General features: G+C 36.5%; 4 protein-coding genes across 7 annotated transcripts; 2 read left to right on the top strand and 2 right to left on the bottom strand.

Annotated features, from left to right (window-relative positions):
- Positions 1-30: 30 nt before the first annotated feature.
- Positions 31-4,511, bottom strand: Ir93a (Ionotropic receptor 93a). Its single transcript, XM_074240072.1, has 10 exons — positions 4,343-4,511; positions 4,088-4,279; positions 3,929-4,024; positions 2,767-3,467; positions 2,466-2,711; positions 2,184-2,351; positions 1,894-2,127; positions 1,166-1,833; positions 281-444; positions 31-224 (listed from the first exon to the last, which is right to left on the bottom strand). Exons 1-10 carry the CDS (start codon positions 4,440-4,442, stop codon positions 127-129), a joined length of 2,667 nt encoding a protein of 888 aa, XP_074096173.1. The 5' UTR covers positions 4,443-4,511; the 3' UTR covers positions 31-126.
- Positions 4,512-5,564: 1,053 nt separating this feature from the next.
- LOC141525529 (ankyrin repeat and BTB/POZ domain-containing protein 2) lies at positions 5,565-13,232 on the top strand. 4 transcript variants are annotated; one of them, XM_074240064.1, is made up of 7 exons: positions 5,565-5,841; positions 7,352-7,461; positions 9,618-9,939; positions 9,988-12,234; positions 12,315-12,608; positions 12,671-12,853; positions 12,991-13,232. In XM_074240064.1, exons 2-7 carry the CDS (start codon positions 7,355-7,357, stop codon positions 13,180-13,182), a joined length of 3,345 nt encoding a protein of 1,114 aa, XP_074096165.1. In that variant the 5' UTR covers positions 5,565-5,841; positions 7,352-7,354; the 3' UTR covers positions 13,183-13,232. The 4 variants fall into 4 exon arrangements, with proteins under 4 accessions (XP_074096165.1, XP_074096163.1, XP_074096164.1 ...); XM_074240062.1 differs by lacking the exons at positions 5,565-5,841; positions 7,352-7,461 and adding an exon at positions 8,457-9,106 and having other exon boundaries at positions 12,318-12,608; XM_074240063.1 differs by lacking the exons at positions 5,565-5,841; positions 7,352-7,461 and adding an exon at positions 8,459-9,106 and having other exon boundaries at positions 9,994-12,234.
- A 184-nt stretch (positions 13,233-13,416) lies between these two features.
- On the bottom strand, positions 13,417-15,946 carry Syx13 (syntaxin 13). Its single transcript, XM_074240121.1, has 6 exons — positions 15,842-15,946; positions 15,483-15,683; positions 14,469-14,634; positions 14,267-14,400; positions 14,064-14,197; positions 13,417-13,761 (listed from the first exon to the last, which is right to left on the bottom strand). The coding sequence occupies exons 2-6, from the start codon at positions 15,680-15,682 to the stop codon at positions 13,586-13,588; spliced, it is 810 nt and encodes a 269-aa protein (XP_074096222.1). The 5' UTR covers position 15,683; positions 15,842-15,946; the 3' UTR covers positions 13,417-13,585.
- Positions 15,947-16,709: 763 nt separating this feature from the next.
- Spec2 (CDC42 small effector protein Spec2) lies at positions 16,710-18,187 on the top strand. The gene is made up of 3 exons (XM_074240134.1): positions 16,710-17,007; positions 17,078-17,407; positions 17,700-18,187. The coding sequence occupies exons 2-3, from the start codon at positions 17,132-17,134 to the stop codon at positions 17,706-17,708; spliced, it is 285 nt and encodes a 94-aa protein (XP_074096235.1). The 5' UTR covers positions 16,710-17,007; positions 17,078-17,131; the 3' UTR covers positions 17,709-18,187.
- Positions 18,188-18,470: the final 283 nt, after the last annotated feature.

Raw genomic sequence — 18,470 nt, 5'->3', positions numbered from 1 at the left:
ATAATTATTTATTTGTTTGTTAATTCACACGGTTGAGATACTCCGTCTGGTAAAATAAATAACAATTATAATTAAATTTTATATACTAAAGTTTGTTAAGTAATCAGCAATTACTATCTTTTGTGATCAGTCAAGAAAAGGACGGATTAATTTACTCTCTTTGTTTAACTTTCGGTGTCGTCGGTAAAACTCGGAGAGCAAGGCTACGCTGCCTGTTAAATAGCCTGTGAAATTGAGATATTCTTGGAATTAAGATTAAGATTTGTTGGAAGGAACTTACCGATGAATAATACGAAAAATATTCCTTGCATGTCGTAAAAGTCTACTTGGTGGTTTGAGGTTCCTTGGTTTTCCATTTTGTCATCGGAACACTCGTCACTTGGATTGGGTAGCCAGTCTTCAAGCCATTTGTTTATTAATCCTGATTCTTGCATTCTTTGTAACCTGGAACAGTTATAGGAACTCTAGGAACCATAATGGAACCATTAGGAACTTAAGGAACCGTAATGGAACCATTAGAAACTCGAGGAACCATAATAGAACCATTAGAAACTTTAATAAGACCCGTAAGAACCTTAGAGATAAAAATAGTGACAAGAACATTAGGAACTATTAAGAGAACCATAGGAACTCCGGGAACCATTTATAGAACCATAGAAACTCCAGGAACCAAGACAGGAACCGTAGGAACTAAAACAAGAATCCTAAGAATGCTAAGAACCATAATTAAAACAATAGGAACACTAAAAAAAACTCAAAAATAAATTTTAAAAGCCATCATGAGAACCATAGGAACTCTAAGGACCTTAATAGGAACTATAGGAACATTAAAAACCATAAAAGGAACCCTAGGTACCATAACAACAACAATAGGATCACCAGAAACCAAAAAAGGAACTTCAGAGGCCTTAATCGGAACCATAGGAACTTTAAGAACGGAAAAAAGGAACACTAAGAACCTTATTTGGAACAATAGGAACTTTAAGAACCATAATAAGAAGTCTAGAGACACTAATTAGACTTATAAGAGCTGTAAAGATGGAAAAGGAACATTAGGAACCATTCTAAGAACCATTTTAACGCTAGGAACCTTTAGAGGAACAGCAGGAACCATAGTAAGAACCGTAGGAACACCAGGAACCATAAAAACACCAATAGAACTTACTGCTGATCAATAATACCCAAATAAGGGCTTCCTTTAGGAACAGCAAGTGCAATAGGTTCCACCAGTTCCAGAACATTGGTTCCAATAGAAAAGAAGCAGGTTCCAAAGTTAATTTGGTGGTTCCTCTGTGAAATTCTGAGCGCAGTAGTCCAGTCAATCATCACGTGTCCTCTAGCCTTGACCTTTTCAACATTTTCATTGTAACTAGCTGTCCCATGAAAGCTAGCATGTCCATCGAACTCAGGAAGCAGCTGCTGGTAGTCGCTAATCTCCAGAAAGTTCTTCAGTAAACTTCCAGCAGGAATGCTCCAGGTAAACTCTTCCCTCCGAGCTAGCAGGTCATCAACAGTGTTGACAGCTGGGTCCATCCTTGGGAAGGTCAAGAAAGCGACCAGCGTTCCTGAGTAAGTGGCTACGATGATCATTACCACCAACCACCAGGTCCCGACAATCAGCCTGGCGCCATCTGTTGACGGAAGATGCATCCCACCTTGCTGAAGCAGAGCTCCGTAGATGTACCAGATGCACTTGGATGGCGATCCTAGGCTTAGCATCGCCGTGGACTCTGGGTTCCTTGTCTGTTCGTCAGCTTTGCGAGGACTCAGAGTGTGGACGAAGTACAGAGCTGGACCCACCAAGACTATCGACGACGCCAGACACGCCCAGGCCTAAAAGCAAGTCCTGGAGATCAACATCCGCCAGAATGAGGTTCCTCATCAAGAATCTACCTCGTTGGAGAACGGAGAAGTGAACAGCAGCGTCCTGGTCATTGCTTTCGGCCTTGGAGCCAGGATCCCGTAGCTCTGGCTGGTGATCACCCGGGTGAAGTTGATGTTCTTCTCGTTGACATACATGCTGGTTGCGAAGGAACACGCTGCCATCATCACCTTTCCGGTTTTTACCAGCTCTGTTAATGCTGCTGGGACCTTGTTGGCTGCTGACATTACTGAGTTCTTTGGATCCTGGAAGGTTAGCACAGTTATGACGGAGAGGAGAGACTACGTGGTGGTAAACTTACACTTTTGGCTTGCATTGCTTCTGCTGGGACTTCGATGACTAGATATTTTATTGTGAAGTTTAGATTCTTGGCTAGTTCATTCAGGATATTGATCATTAGGCCGTCCCAACGGGATTTAACGTTGAAATAGTTGGCAGTTTCCAGGATTTCGAACTGCCATGGTGGATTCTGGAAAAAAAGTTGTTAAAAAGGTTAAGGAACATCATGGACCAGGTTAGGAACGAAAGGAACATCAAGGACCTGGTTAGAAGCACAAGGAACATCAAAGACCAGGTCACTTACATGATAAGTAGCAATTTCAAGTTCTTTTCCCAAAAACCCAAACTTAGTATGTGGAAAAATCAAACCGACAGCTTCAAAACCAGGATCAGAAGTCCATGATCCAGTTTTCTGAAGCTTAAAGCTCGGTTTTTTGGCCTTAGACATCAACCGACTGCCCCAGGTAATAGCAGAATCCAAATTCCAAGTTAAACAGCTGCTACAAGTGCTCCTCTGACCATTAGACCTTGACTCGTTGTACAATTCATTCTAAAAAAGCAAAGCTCTAGTAATCATCATCAGATTCATCACAATCAAAACGTACCTTCATAAAATTAATAATGTTCCTGCTCCTGACCAACTTATTGATCCCGCTGGCTTCATACTCCTCTTCAGTGACACTCTCATACAGTATCAGTTCCTGGCTCAGGACCTTCTCCAACGCGACGGTCAAAGCTCCAACCAGCTCCCTAGCATGACAGAAAGCCCTGGCGGAGCAGCGAGTCCCGTTTTTCTTGGTAGAATTGTAAAGGAACGCCAGGTTCTCCCCTTCGTCTAGGTAGTCTAGCAGGTAAGACACGTTCCCTTTATTGTGATCAGCCATATCCGGTATGACAAACAACCACTGGCTTTTAGGATGAAGCAGTCCCAAGGATTTAGCAACCTCGATGATCAAACTGACGAATTTGTGACCCACAATCACCAAGAACTGCTGGTCCAGGGCCCTGCGGCTGGAGAACTTGGTCAAAAGATCACGAATTGACCTCCTGGTGGCTACTTCTGACCTTCCTCGGGTGAATCCTGACAGTAATTGAGACGCAAGACCTAATTTCTTCGGAAAGTCGGTAGAGAACGCCTGGATGACCTTGGTGATCGGCTGGTTGCCATCGTGGATGAAGTTGATCCGGTTCCACTTCAAACTTTGCTCCAGACGCATATCAAAGAATATCTGAGGCAGCTCCTCCCCGGGATCGACCAGTGGAACTGTTATAGCTTCGTTGATCGGCAGCCGGGGGCAGTCTAGGTCTAATTAAAATTTCTACGGTTTTTAAAATATAATTTAGACAGCTGCAATAAATCCGGCGTGAAAAAACGAAGAGATTGAATACCCATATCGATATATTCGGCGATAATTGCCCAATGTTTGCACTGTGCATGCGCGAGACAAGTGACGTCACTATGACTTCATGCTCAGGAGTGGGGATAAGCCAGAAAAAACTTTAAACTGCTGTAACTCCGGTTCTAATTGTCCGATCGGGACCGTACAAAGTGCGTTGTGTGTCGTTAGGATGTTTAGTTTCTTGTACTGGGGGTCAATTACTTGAAAAAAATTTTTAAGAGTACTTGCAAGTAATTAAAGGTCAAGTACAAAGTAACAAAATTGTATCTTTGGTCCAAATGGTCAGAATTGAATAAAAAAAAATTCTTATAAGGTTTTTTTTGTAGCAGTTTGGAAAGATTGAGGAGAGAATGAATGTGTTAATTACCTGTAATTGCTAAATGCACAAGTTTTTCAGCTCTAGCTCGTTTAAACAACTCCCAAGCAACTTGGCAAGTGGTCACAGACAATAAAATCGTGTAATCTTTAACATAAGCCGTAAAATAATGTTGTAATTTAAATTTAAAGTCTTTTGTTCTGTAATTACCTTGCTTAAGATTTATTCCAGTGTCTTGCGATAGATGAATAGATAGCCCGCTGATATTCATCCGCTCTCGTGCCACTCTGGTAGCCAGGCTGCTGAACGAAGCAACACTCTTTTCATAGGCTTCTATTGTTAGGCTCGGGTACTCTTTCATCACCACTTTGCGTTCGAAGAACTGCTTCTCGATTACGATTACTGGTAATTAGAATTAAATTAACAAGTCTGGGTCTAGGTCTGGATATATTATATAAACTTTACTCATTGTTGCGTTGGTGACCATTAATGACGGAAAATCGTTGACACAGGTCCCGGATGTTAGGAAAATAAAGGATATCAGTGCTATTAAAGCTGGCTTCATGGTTCTACTAGCACTGACAGCTCAATCGATGCTCGTGAATTTTTTATACTTCTGGCGTTCAATTATGGATCTAGAAGGCTTGATTAGCCGTTATATTATTCAGGTAGTTATCAAGAACAGATTTAATAAAATTGGATATTTTATTTATTGAATAATTTAATTTTTAAAGCTTGTTTCAATCACTTTAGCGGGAATTTTGCCACTTGCAAGAATTAAACCTAAGGAACAATGACTGTACCATTGATGTTCCCTCTGACCCTATAATCTAGGTTTGCTTCCAATCAGTGTGGCCAGAACGTGCTCTTTTTTTACCCCCACTTTGTAGGACACTCTCATCTGACTACATTGAAAGCGGTACAAAATGGGGGTAAAAAAATCGCACGATCTGGCCACACTGCTTCCAATTGGTTCTAATAATGGGGCATAAGAATTCTTGTTATTTTGTTGTTCCAATGATTAATTTTGTCGTTCCTATCATTTCTGATTAATTTAATGACTCGCTGTTGTTCCAAATTAATAGATTTGTTATTCCTATTGTTAATTTTGTAATTCTTGTTGTTCCTGTTGTTCCAATTATTAATTTTATTGTTTTTGTTTTTCTTAATGTTCATTTTATTGTTTCTGTTAATTTTGTGGTTCCTATTATTTTTAATATTAATTTTACTAGCCTTGTTATTGTTCCTGTTGGTAATTTTTGATGTTATTTTTGTTGTTCCTTTTGTTTTTATTAAAAATTTTGTTGTTCCTGTTATTTTTATGGTTAATTTTGTTATTTTTCGACTAAATCATGTTATTATTGTTGTTACTATTATTTCTATCATTATTTTGAAAATTTTGTTGTTCCTTATGTCTTTGTTATTCCAATTACCCCCTCCACAAGACTTAACACCAACATTCCATCACCAATAATCTAATTCCAAAAGCCTCCACAAATATTCCCTAAGATGATAAAATCATTTTTTCTTGTTTTTCGTTTTACTTACCCATCGTGTCCTTAAAGCCGGTCAACCTCCCAACAGATGTCACCAGCAACCACGCGCCTTTCTCTTAAACAGTTATTACCATCCACATCCACATCTTCTTCGTCACTAGTCACTATTACCATTAACCATTCTCATTCTCGGCATCACCATTATCATTATTATCGCATTTACATGTATATATGTATATGGTACTGATCCAGAGATGCTGTAGCGGCTCTATTGTCCATCGATTCCATATCGATCCTCTATTCCTCGGGTTAAATCCTTGGAATTTTAAACTATTAAATATTTTTTAAGTGTCAGTGTCAAAATAATTTATAAGATGTTCAATTTGGGATTTTTAAGGCCCAATAAAAACAACAACAACAACAACAACAACAACAATCATAACATTTACTAGCAAGTGTAAATCTCAGGTGAGTTTAATCATTTTTATTTTATTTTATTTTTTATTGTTTTAATAAGATTAAAAATTTTTATTCAAAGGTCGGGTCATCGACCTAAATTCAGTTCGCGAAAATTCGACTGCAGCTTGTGAATTTTTTTTATTTATCCCGTTAATAATGGACCAGGGAATTATTCACCTGAATTCAGGAAAATTTTTTCGGGCTTTATTTTATTTTTGCGGTTTTTATTGTTTTTATTTTTATTATTGTTGTGTTGATGGAAATTTAAATTGTATTTAGAAGCGTGGATACCTAGTCGAATCGTAGATAGGGGGACGGAGTGAAAGTCTTTTGTGTGTAGAGTGTAGATGTACCTGGTCCGTGTAAAGGGAGATGGGATTTTGTCCGAGGAATGCAGTTACCGCGGTTGTGTACCTCAATGTCTTAACTCTTAACTGTTTACGGAGATTAAGTTGGGATTGGTTGATTTTTTTTTTTTTTTTTTTTTTTTTTTTGATAATTTATTTTTTATTTTTTTTTTTTTAGATTTTTTAGATTTTTTTTTTTTGAGGGAAAATTTTTACCTGAAAATTTTCAGGTGAAATTTTTCACCTGAACCTGAATTTTCTTACTGAATTTTTTAAGAATTTTAATTTTTCAAAATTTACCTGACCAGGTAAATTTTCCAGGTGCAGGTAAATTTACCTGATTTTTTAAATTGGATAAAAAAATTAATTTATTGTAAATTTTTTTAGATTTTTTTTTTTTTAGGGAAAATTTTCACCTGAAAATTTTCAGGTGAAATTTTTTACCTGAACCTGAATTTTCTTACTTAATTTTTTAGTATTTTAATTTAGGAAAATTGTCCTGAACAGGTAAATTTTTCAGGTGCAGGTAAAATTTTTTAACCAGCCCCTAAATTTTTCTTATCTAATTTTTTTACGAATTTTAATTTAATAAATTCGTCTAGAGCAGGTGAATTTTCCAAGTACAGGTAAATTTACCTGATTTCTCAAATTAAATTAAAAAAAAAAAATTAATTTTTTGAAATTTACCTGAGCAGGTAAATTTTCCAGGTTTCCTAAACTCTTAACTAACCATAACTGGGTTCGATTCCCGGCCACGAAAATCAAACCTCATTTTTTTTTCTTCTTAAAAAATCTTTTTTTTTTTTTTTTTAATTTAATATTAATTAATTAAATAGATTAATAAAATTGAGTTTTTAAATAAATTAAAAATAATTTAATTTGTAATAAATAAATAGAATAAATAAAATAAATGAAATAAATTGAAGACAATTGATAGAAAGCACGAGTTTTTTTTCATATCACACTAATTACTCACGACAATTAATGTCTTAGTTAATGACGATGATAATGACCTTCTAGGAGTTTTGTTAAGATTGTAGTCTAAGCCCGTGAAAGTGCAATAACTTTCCACTCATTGTTCTACTCCGACTTTCATCGCAAGTCTCTTTAATTTAAATTAAAAATCACACAATAAATTAATCAATTTTAATTATAATTTATTATTGTTACAGAATATGGAGGCGTATGGACACCCAGAGTTGATAAACTCTCGGCTGTCGCCCCAAAAAATCCAAAGCCAACCTGAGCCTGGTCACGAAATTCTCCGGCCGAAACCTCGCAGGTAAAAATTATAAATAATAAGTAAAAATTACAATTAAAACTCAGGCTTTTTTCTAAACTCCCACGATTATGCTACTGAAGATTCTCATGGACTTTCTTCTATTAATACTCTCGGGATTTTGTTTATGATATGTTTATGTCGGTGATGTATGATTTATTATACATCAAGAAAGCTATTATATGTTTGTGTTACATTACTAAATTGTGAGCCTGAAAGAAAAATCCGTCATGCTAAAGAGAAGGTATATCTTCTATCTGGAAAGATTATAAGCAAAGTTAATTGTGTGTTACTGTTATTTTGATGTCTGGAATTTTAATTCTGAATTTTACAAATTCTTTGTTTTTTTTTTTTTTTTTTTTTTTAACTACAATCTTAATTTTCCACAATTTTCCTAAGTTATTTTCTTTAATTTTTTTACAAGATTTATTTATTTATTAAAAAAAAAATTTTTTAATTTTCCGATTTTCCCAAAATTTTTTCTCAATTTTTCGATTTTCCTAAAATTTTCCATTTTCTTTTATTTAACGACTTTTTTCAATTTCCTCAAAATTTTGCGGAAAATTTATAAATTTTCCTAATTTTCCTGCCATAAAATTTTTACTTCTTCTAAACAAATTAATTCATAAAATTTTCTAATGAAAATCTTGAAAAAATTTCCCGAAATTTTCCCGCCCTTTAAAAAAAAAAAAAAATCAAAATGTCCCACGCAGGAACAAACGGATAAGGGAGGAGTAATTTTATTTATGATAAAACTGTTATGATGATACGACAAAAGATAATGACACTCATAAAACAACAATTAGAGAATAAAGTAGAGTATCCTACACACATGTCACGTGTGTATAAGTGTATCAAAGAACATTGGTAACCACTTCCTGCCCCCACTTTTCCGGAGGAAATCGTTTCACCTGGTACAACGGAAACCACTGACACGCAGTGTTGCTTCAGTCGTATGTATTGCCATCAGACTGATAAGTCGCATCATCGGAGCTATTTAACCTTTATATCATGTTTTCAATCATCAATCATCATAAAATCATAAAATCACCAATCACCAATCATCAATCATCATGTTTGACATCCTAAAAAAAGACAACTGTAAATTGGACTGTAAATGTGAACTCTGCCGAGAATTATCCAGTTCAGGGTTCAGTCCCAGGTCTGACTGCTGTTCATCACCAACAGCGGAAATCTCGAAGGTCTTTCGGCCAATGGACAGCACCAATTTCATCCTCAGGCGGGCCATGCCCTTTGTCAGCCGGGCGCCTTCCAAGGAGTGGCAGGAAGCTACCATGGTGGATGATTACGGGACCATGTCCACGCTTGAGGACACCACTAAACTGCTCGATCTCAGGCTGACCAGTAGTCCCTCGCCAGTCAGAGGAAAGATTATGGACGGTGACTATGGTAAATTCAAGCCGAGCAGACCTGCGCCGCCAAAACCCGATCAACATCCTAACAAAATTGTGATTCATTGCGGGGAAAATTCACAAGAGGAAATTGTGGTTCATGTCAGTCCTAGTAGGGAAGATGTTTTGAAGATTGAAGAGGACGAAACTAAGATTGAAGATTACTGGTCTTTGCCTGGAGATACTACTGGGTTCAAGGCTGACTGGAGTTTTGTGCAGCAGTGGCGGCTTCGTGGGTAATTTTTCAGTGGGCGGAATTTTGAAAAATTTTTTTTTATGGTTTTGAGTTTGTTGAGGGATTTTGAGTGATTTAAGTACTCGCATTGATGTATTTTGATAGTTGCAAGTTTGAGAAATTTGAAGTTGAAATTGAAATTTTGAAAAAAATTTTTTTTTAATTTTTGGGTTCTTTGTGAGATTTTGAATTATTTAAGTACTCGTATCAATGTGTTTTGACGGCTAGAAATTTGAATAAAATTTGAAATTCAAAATTTTTTCAAAATTTTGGAAAAAAATTTTTTTTTTGTTTTTGAGTTCCTTTTGACACTCCAAGTGATTTAAGTACTCGCATCAATATGTTTTGACAGCGGAAAGCTTGCGAAATTTTGCGAAAAAAAGTTGAAAAAATCCAAATTTTCAAAAAATTTTTTTTTGCATTTTTAAATTCTTTATGATATTTCAAGTAATTTAAGTACTCGCATCACTATGCTCAGACGACTAAAACCCTTTTAAAATCTCGTTTTCCAGACCAACCGGCGCGAAGGATGTCTACTGTCCTCCGTACGGCAAGGACAGCCCAGAATCGGCTCGCCTTGAATCAGACCACCCGGACCACAACCACAGCTCGCACTTACGACGACCAGAATGCACCGGGAACAGTTCCTCCGACGAGAACCGTTCCTCTGGCCACGCGAGTATGTCGGACACAGGCGGCCACAGCAGCAGCTCCCCCTATCGAGCGCGAGAGCAATTAAACTCAGTCCCGGAAGACGACAGATTCTCGGCGTCAGTGACCCAGCGGCGAAACCGCGGCCCGAGCCGCAACAGACACCGAGCCACACCAGCCAAGGTAAGTCTCACTTTCCCCTTAACCTTCACTCCCTAACCCGAGTTCCAGTTGCAGGTTCCCTGGAACGGTTCCGGCCTGGAGGACATAAAGCTAGCCATCCAGCAGCTTACAATGCGGTCCCACACCTCGACTTCAACCTACTCATCGCTAAGCGGATCGGAAAGCTCAGAGCCGGCGGTCCGGCGGCTGATGCGGCACTCCAGCCTGGAGACAATCAACACTAACGTAACAAGCGCGGACGAGTTCGTCTGGGTGGATTCTCACAACCGCCTAGTCGAGCTCCAGAGTCTCCCTTGGAGCCACCACGACGTCCTCCGAGTCCTTCAGACCGGTCGCGCACGAGAACACATAGACCTAGTCTCCATGGACACCATCCCCAGGCTGTCCTACCTTCTCCAGCGGGCCCTGGTCCGTGTGGCCCGAGAAATCCAGCGCCTGGCCCGCCCCCTGGGGCTCTGCAGCAAGCACGAGGTCGCCAGCGCCCTAAAGATCGTCCTCTGCCCAGCTCTTGCGGACTCCTGCACCAAAGCCTGCCTCAGAGCCGCCGCCATGTTTGCAGTTTCCGGGGACCAGCTCCGCCAATCAAAATCTTCACGCTCTGGACTGACTCTTCCAGTCGGGAGGTTCCTCCGCTGGATGTACGACGTGCGGCTCGGCAAGATGGTCCACGAGTACGCGGCTATCTACCTAGCCGCAGGGATGGAGAACCTCCTGGAGGAAATCCTCCTCCAGTGTCTCCCTCCAGACGCAGTGACCTTGACGGCTACCATGCTGGAACACGCAATCGCCAACAACGGCGACCTCTGGGGCCTGCTCCAGCCCTACGCCCACCTAAACGCTGGCCGTACCGCTTCTGGGGCCTTAGCCATGCCCAGGTGGGCCTCAGTCAGCAGCCTGAACTCTTCGACCTCCAAAGGAAGCCGGGAGTTAGGAAACATTGAGCCTTCTTTGCTCACCACCTGCGTAGGGTCGCTTTCCGAGCTCCTTGAACTGATCTCCAAGCTGACCCACGCTGGAAAGTGCCCCACCCCGTTGACCTCCAGGGCCCTGAGCGCTCTCTTTTACTACATGCGCTGTTCTCAACTGGAACACGGAGACAAAAGCGCGGGAATCCAGGAACTTGCCTACGAAAGGGCGTACGTAGTTTTACCCCCGCTTGTCGAATGGCTGAGAGTCTCTGCGGCTCACTCGGAGTACCGACATGGGGGCGTAGTCGACCACGATGACGTCAATCAAGCAGCCAGGCTCCTTCTTCCAGGCGTTGACTGCCCCGTAAGGCCCCTTTGTTTTGAAGAAGTCAGCTGCCGTAGGGCCGACGATGATTATGTTAAACGCCTGACCTTGGACATGGCCTTCAAAATGTTGACCAGTGGCCGTAGGGATTTAGTCAGCCAGGCGTTGCCCCTCCTACCTCCTACCAAAATCAACACTGTCAATGATTCGGGCCTTACGGCTCTTATGCTCGCCTGTATAGCCAATAATGAAGCCGCTGTGACGACCTTACTGGACGCAGGGGCGGATCCTAACATCGAAAGCCCCTCCCCCGGAGCCACGCCTCTTAAATCCTCCCCCAAAGGGCAGAGTTTTAATGCCGAAACCCAACACTGGACCGCCTTGACCTTCGTGTCTCTGTTAAGCCACTGTCAAATTGCGAGAATTTTACTGGAGAGGGGCGCTAACGTCGAAGGCGGAGCCAGAGTGGGGGAGGACAAGTGTACTGTCACTCCCCTCCAAGCGGCTACGGCTACCGGATGCCATGAAATGGTCGCGCTGTTACTAGCTAACGGCGCGCAGCCTTTTTTATCAACGATCGTCAAAGACGGGTTCAGTTACTCCGGTGCGGCTCAGCGCGGCTGCTACAGCGCCATCTGTGTTGCCACCGCCCACGGCCAGAGGGCGTGTCTTCACCAGCTGCTGTCCCACCCACTGAACTTTTCCAAAAAGGACAAGGAGGTGCTAAGCTTGGAGGAAATCCTCGCAGAGGGCAGCCCTGAGCCGCTGACCAAGACAAAGGACCCGGTGTTTAATAAAGTCCAGAGCAAGGCCCTCCAGGAGGCGATGTATCACAGCGCGGAGAGCAACCACCTGGAGAACACCATGGAGCTAAGAGGGCTAGGTGTCGCTTGGACCCTCCACTGCTGGATGGCCAGTTTAGCGACCGCCCACGAGATGAGGATCGACACCGTCATTGACCAGCTCCTCCAGGACTTCCTCCAGGTCTGCCCCGATGACTACTCCTCCCAGTTTGTCCAGGAGTGCCTGCCATTGCTGTTCAACATCTTCCGCTACAATAAGGTAAGTTTTTTTTGTTTTTTTTTTTTTTTTTTTTTTTTTTTTTTTTAGGGAATTTTGGATTTAAGTATTAATTTTTCCAGAAGGAGGGAACCACGCTCCTTCTAGCGGACATTTTCTGTAACTGCTACAGCTGGGAGCCAATAAAAAAGATCCGGGATACGACAGTACCGACCGAGTCAAGGATAGACCCCAAGTTCGTTAACAATCCCGAGCTTAGTGATGTTCAGTTCCGTGTAGAGGGCCGCGTTTTTTACGGGCACAAGATTGTGCTGATCACCTCCTCCCCCAGGTTCAGGAACATGCTCAGTTCCAAGCTTTGCGAAGGGAACCCCCCGATTGTCCAGATTAACGATATAAGATATCATATTTTCCAGGTGAGTTTTCTAACCTTATTTTATTTATACAATTTTGTATTTATTTTTAAAATTACCGACAGATGGTAATGGAGTTTCTTTACCACGGAGGCTGCGCCAGCTTACAAATCAACCAGAGCGACGTCTTGGAACTCATGGCTGCGGCTAACTTCTTCCAGCTCGACGGGCTTTTGAGGTACTGCGAGGCTCAGTGCTCTTCTATAGTCGACCTGGATAATGTAGTCTCCATGTATATCCACGCCAAGGTAAAAAAAATCGATTTTATCGACACTGGCGTCTGTTTTAACGTCGCTAACTTATATTCAAACGGAATAGGGTTCGATTCTCGGCTTGGAATTTTTTTTTTTTTTTTTTTTTTTTTTTAAATATCCATAATTTCCAGGTGTACAACGCTAACCAGTTACTAGAATATTGCCAAGGTTTTCTTCTCCAGAACATGGTGGCGCTGATGACCTACGACGACTCGGTAAAGCGATTATTATTCGCTAAAAAATTACCAAATCATGACGTACTTGCCGGACTGCTTGCCACGCTTCAATCGAGAATTAAATCACGGAAGCAATATAAAAATTAATTTACATATTTTTATTTATATAATCGATTTTATAAAAAAATATTTATCATGTACATAATTAAATTTAAAGTGGATAATTTTAATGGTCTTTAAAAAATAAATTCGAAAATATTAATACATAATTTTATTAACAAATGACTTTGGATACATATTTTTTAATGATAGTGATTATTTATAAATATGTACAAAATGTAAATTAAAAAAAAAAATATTTGGAATGACGTGAAAGGTCTCTGTACAAAATAATCAAATAAAATTTACAATACAGGCCTTATAATTAATTATTAATTATTAGTCTTTTAAAAAATTAATTATTATTGATTAATATTGAGAGATTATCATAAATATTTTAATTTTATAAAATAATTTGCAATTGCAATTTTTATATTGGTAGAAATTTTTGTTAACTATATTTTGTGACTAGGATTACTATTAAAATAATTACGACAATTATTGCTAAAATTAAAACAAAAAATACTTTTTTACGGTACTTATTTTGATAACTACTCGCTCGGGAAAGCTCTTGAGCACCTAGACCAACATTACCGTGGACGTTCTCTATGCTATTTTCAATTGTATCTGGAAAAAAAAAATTTTTTTATTAATTTTATTGAAAAATAAATTTTTTTTTTTTAAATTTATCAAAAATAATAAAAGAATATTTAAATAACTTGTTTAGATGAATTTTAAATAAAAAAAATTTTTTTGAATTTGAATTTTGGCGCGAGTGTGACGTATTACCTTTTCCGCCGCGGGCAACGCTATCTTACAGAGACTAAAGGAACTATTGAAAAAAATTTTTTTTTTGTTTTTAATGAAAAAACGGATTAAATAATGAATTTTTAATGAAAATTTGTGTAAAGTTTATTATAAATAACTACCAATTGAACCTCCTTGTTGATTAACTAAAGCACCAAGTTCACGCATTATCTGATTAACGTCCAAAATATCACCCTCTAGCTTCTGAATCAAGTCTTCACGCTCCAACAAAATTCCTTGTTCAAATTCCAGGGCTCTGAAAAATAAAATAAATTTATAAAATTAATTTAATATTATTAATTAATTAAATTAATAATTAATAAACCTTTGCTCGTTTCGGCGAAGTTGATCTTGTTTAGCAAAGGCTATCTGCTCGTCCTCGTCTTCGTCGCTCTCGAAGCGGTAGTTATCGAAGTCGATGTCTTGTAAAACGTGACGCTTCATTTTTTGTAGCACCGACTGAAAATAAATTAATAAATTGATTTTAGTAAGTTATTATTAATTAGTGGGAATTATTTTAAACTAACCTGTTGCATGTCGGAGTATCTTCTAAGGGCGTCTTTGAAGTCGGTGGTGAGCTTTTCTATTTGTAGCTTTTGTTCCTTGTCACCTCGCTTCATCAGAACTGCTATTCGGGCTATGTCACGGCTTGTTTGGGTTACTACGTTGTTTGTTGCCTTTTGGGTTACTTGGCTGAATAAGAGAAGGGGAAGTGGTATGATTATTGGTAATTAAATCAATTAAGGTAGGTGGATTTTCTTAGAAAGGGGCAATGTAGATATTTTCGGAGAAAATATCAATATAGGAAATTTAATACAGATATTTTCTGAGAAAATATCATTATAGAAATTTAATACAGATATTTTCGGATAAAATATCATTAAAGAAATTCAATACAGATATTTTCGGAGAAAATATTACAGATATTTAATATAAAAATACCAATACAGATTTTTTTAATGAAAATATTACAGAAATTTAATACAAATATTTTCTGAGAAAATATCAATACCAGATATTTCTTAAAAAAATATCAATAGAGAAAATTTCCAAGAAAATTTCCAAGAAAACAATAAAAAAATTCACTACAGAAATTTTCTTAGAAAATCAATATAAAAATTTTTTAAGAAAATATTATTACAAATAATTCTTTAAGAAATTAAATCCAGGATTATTTTTATTAAATTTATTTGTAAATAAATATTCTCAGAAGTAATTAATACAATAAATTTCTAAGAATTACTCGAGAAATTTTTTAAGAAAAATTTAATACAGAAATTTTTTCAGAACTGAAGACAAAAAACAAAATTGAGAATTTTTTAGAGGTAAAATAAATAAAAAAAACTCTCAGAATTTCTCATTAAAAAAAATTGTTAAGGACAGCCAATAAAAATAATTGAATTTAATAAAAATAAAATTAGCTAATGGAAAATTAAAATTTTTTTTTTTTATTAAAAAAAATTTTAAGTTTGAAGTGTATAATTTTTTTATAAATAAAAAAAATGTCAATGACAGCCAATAAAATTCTAAAAATAACTCACACTTGATCGCGAAGCTCCCGGGTGTCTCTGTTGGTCCCGATGTGCTTAGCAGCACGCTCCATAGACTTCCAGCTGGCGTTAATCGCGTAGATGTTGGTGGTGATGTTCTCCGTGAGGCTATAAAGCTCTGTTGGGCTGAACCCGACATCGGGGACCGTCCGCTGGTCCGTAGCACCGTAGTTCTGCCCCATGTACGCCATCCTAGTGCAGGTCACGTATAATTAAAATCTAACCTCAATTCTTACAGCGAATTTCGCAGCAGAGCTCGCAAGCACTAAAAGTAAGTGTCTTATTATTTATTAATTTTATTTCTAAAGATGACATTGCCATTGTCATCATTAAAAATTAATATTAATTACCTTTTATTTTGTTTTTTTAGACAACCTCACCGATGACAGATCCAGATTACAGATGACAGCAGCGCTCCCACCAGATTTTAGTCATTTTTCACCTTCTGCGCATGCGTTAATTATTCACAGCTTCAGTCAAGTAAGGATTTATTGTTATTATTAATTTACTAAAATTTAAATTATTTAAATTTAAATAATAACAAATTTTATTTGCTATTATTAATTTATTAGAATTTAAATTTGCCCGCGCAAACGCGCGCTTAAATATAAAGTTTACATATATATTTTCATTTTTATGATATATATTCGATCAATCACATCATAAATAAATTAATGCCACATTAAAAATTAATTTAATAAAATTCACCTTTAAATTTAATTCACATTTTTTATATTAAATTAGTATTAATTAATTTATTTAAAAATTTTAATATTAAATTTTTCTTAAAAATTTTTTTAATTTATTTTTTATAAAATTTGATATTTTTTTTTAATTTTTTTAATTTAAATTATTTAAAAATTTTTTTACTGAGATTTTGTTATAAAAATTTTATACTTACATTTTTTTATAAAAATTAGCAATTAATTTTTTTTTTTTAATTTATTATTTATATTGATATTTTCTTATAAAATTTTTTTAATCTAAAATTAATATTAATTAATGTCTTTAAAAATTTTAATCATAATTTAAAAAAAAAATTTTTAATTTAAAAATTCAAATTTTCCCGCCAATTTTCAAGATGGCGCTTTAGCCTTCAAAAAAGACTAAACTATAATACAGAAATATCTATATTTCACATATATTTAACATAATATAAAATATATATATATATATATATATATATATATATATATATATATATATATGTAAAACAAAAGTTAAAAACCAAGGTGAAAACAAGTGAACAGACAAGACACATAAATACATAAATATATAAATATAAAACATTTACCTAAGAACTGAGGTTGTATCACTTGATCCCAATTGGCAGTTCTTCGATAATTTCTCCATTTTCTTGGATTGCAAAAAACAAATTCAATTTTTATCTAACCTCTCTGGAATCTGAAAATAATAATAATAATAATAAATTAATAAAAATTAACCTCAAAAATTAAGTGATGGCAATTTTTAGCGTGAGGATGACTGAAGATTAATTTAGCAATCAGCTGACTGGGTAATTATTTTTTTAATTAAATTATATTTAATTTTAATTTTATTTTGAGGTTATATTGATCCGTTTGCAGCTTTGCAAGAACTGCTGGTGAGTGGAGAGAGAGGAGAGAGCTTGAGGAATTAAGATGGCGAACAACAGCGAGGTCTGGGTCCAGTGGTTCACCTGCTGCCTGACGCACCAAGGACGCAGCTCCAGGAGTCAAGGTCAGCGCCGGGACGAAGCCAAGGGGCGACAGAGGCAGCGGCTCAGAATTGATAGGAGCATGATTGGAGCGCCGATGAACTTTCAGCACACCGGGCACATCGGCAGCGGCGACTTGGACATGGAGAGCGCACATTTGTCCGTTATTCAGCACCAGATGCAGGGCAAGGGCGGCTACGAAGCTTCTTTTGGAGTTAAGGTACCTTTTTAATTAATTTTTTTAATTTTTAAGCCCATAATTAATTTTAAAAATTATTTTCAAATAATTAATCACATAATTAATATTAAAAATTAATTTTATTTTTTTTGAACCCACAATTAATCTTAAAAATTAAATTTTTAATATTTGATTCCAAAATTAATGTTAAAAAATTAATTTTTATTATTTGATCCCAAAATTAATGTTTAAAATTAATTTGAGTAAAATTTTTTTTTTTTAAACACTTACTTCATTTAACAATAAAATTAATAAAAATAAATTTATTTTTCAGGCATGCTGAGGACCTCGTTAGTATCGAAAGAGTCTACACACTCGTGTAAATACAAGGAATAAATTAATCTTAATCCGTTGGACTACTTACCCCATACTTGAGACTGTTTCTTCATAAATGTTAACCCCGTAAAAATAATAGCCGCATCTTTACCCTGAAACGTCCAAATTATGCTCAAAATTAACGTTACAATTGACGCTTGTGCCTTCCATAAGGAATTGGGAATACTTGCTCACTAAGAAAACTATTTTTGCCATAGACGCATTAATTATACAAATTTATACTAATTCTTCCAGAAAATTGCTCATTACATTTTAAATAATGAGTGATTTAATAAATCATTTAATTAACTGCCGTGCGCAAGCTTTTTTATCGACTTTACAAATTCAAGTCTCGGTTTTTTAAAATGCGTTATTATTTATTGTATAGAATTTAATTTATATTAATTATTATAGAGTAGAAAATACGATTATTATTATTATTATTATTATTATTATTATTATTATTATTATTATTATTAATAATTTAGCATTAAAGATAGTGCAATAGGTGATCAAATTAATTTATACATTTTTCCCTATTTTTAATGTTTTTTTTTTTTTTTAAGTAATTTACTGTCTATTGTAACTTTTTTATGTACGAGGAATAAATTAAATTAATTAATAATTTATTGTCAAATTTTTGAGCCCAGAATTAATTTTTTTTTTTTTTATTTATGAGCTCAAAATTGTACTAAAAAATTTATTTTATTAATTTTTGAGCCGAAAATTT

The sequence above is a fragment of the Cotesia typhae genome, unplaced genomic scaffold, assembly GCF_013202065.1.
Source record: "Cotesia typhae breed Kobodo isofemale line unplaced genomic scaffold, CoteBio_Ctyphae contig_26, whole genome shotgun sequence".
Lineage (NCBI taxonomy): Eukaryota > Metazoa > Arthropoda > Insecta > Hymenoptera > Braconidae > Cotesia > Cotesia typhae.
The sequence above is the reverse complement of the archived record's forward strand: the minus strand, read 5'-3'. Positions and strand labels throughout refer to the sequence as shown.

Excerpts from the sequence above, each read along its gene's own strand:
- Spec2 (XM_074240134.1), top strand. The coding sequence starts at position 17,132 with ATGGCGAACAACAGCGAGGTCTGGGTCCAGTGGTTCACCTGCTGCCTG.
- LOC141525529 (XM_074240061.1), top strand. The coding sequence starts at position 8,532 with ATGTTTGACATCCTAAAAAAAGACAACTGTAAATTGGACTGTAAATGT. Across the intron at positions 9,940-9,987 it reads ACCGAGCCACACCAGCCAAG|TTGCAGGTTCCCTGGAACGG; the intron begins GTAAGTCTCACT and ends CCCGAGTTCCAG. Across the intron at positions 12,235-12,314 it reads ACATCTTCCGCTACAATAAG|AAGGAGGGAACCACGCTCCT; the intron begins GTAAGTTTTTTT and ends TAATTTTTCCAG.
- Syx13 (XM_074240121.1), bottom strand. The coding sequence starts at position 15,682 with ATGGCGTACATGGGGCAGAACTACGGTGCTACGGACCAGCGGACGGTC. Across the intron at positions 14,635-15,482 it reads CGGGAGCTTCGCGATCAAGT|CCAAGTAACCCAAAAGGCAA; the intron begins GTGAGTTATTTT and ends TCTCTTATTCAG. Across the intron at positions 13,762-14,063 it reads TCAACAAGGAGGTTCAATTG|ATACAATTGAAAATAGCATA; the intron begins GTAGTTATTTAT and ends TTTTTTTTCCAG.
- Ir93a (XM_074240072.1), bottom strand. The coding sequence starts at position 4,442 with ATGAAGCCAGCTTTAATAGCACTGATATCCTTTATTTTCCTAACATCC. Across the intron at positions 4,280-4,342 it reads GGTCACCAACGCAACAATGA|TAATCGTAATCGAGAAGCAG; the intron begins GTAAAGTTTATA and ends TCTAATTACCAG. Across the intron at positions 225-280 it reads ATTTTTCGTATTATTCATCG|GCTATTTAACAGGCAGCGTA; the intron begins GTAAGTTCCTTC and ends TCAATTTCACAG.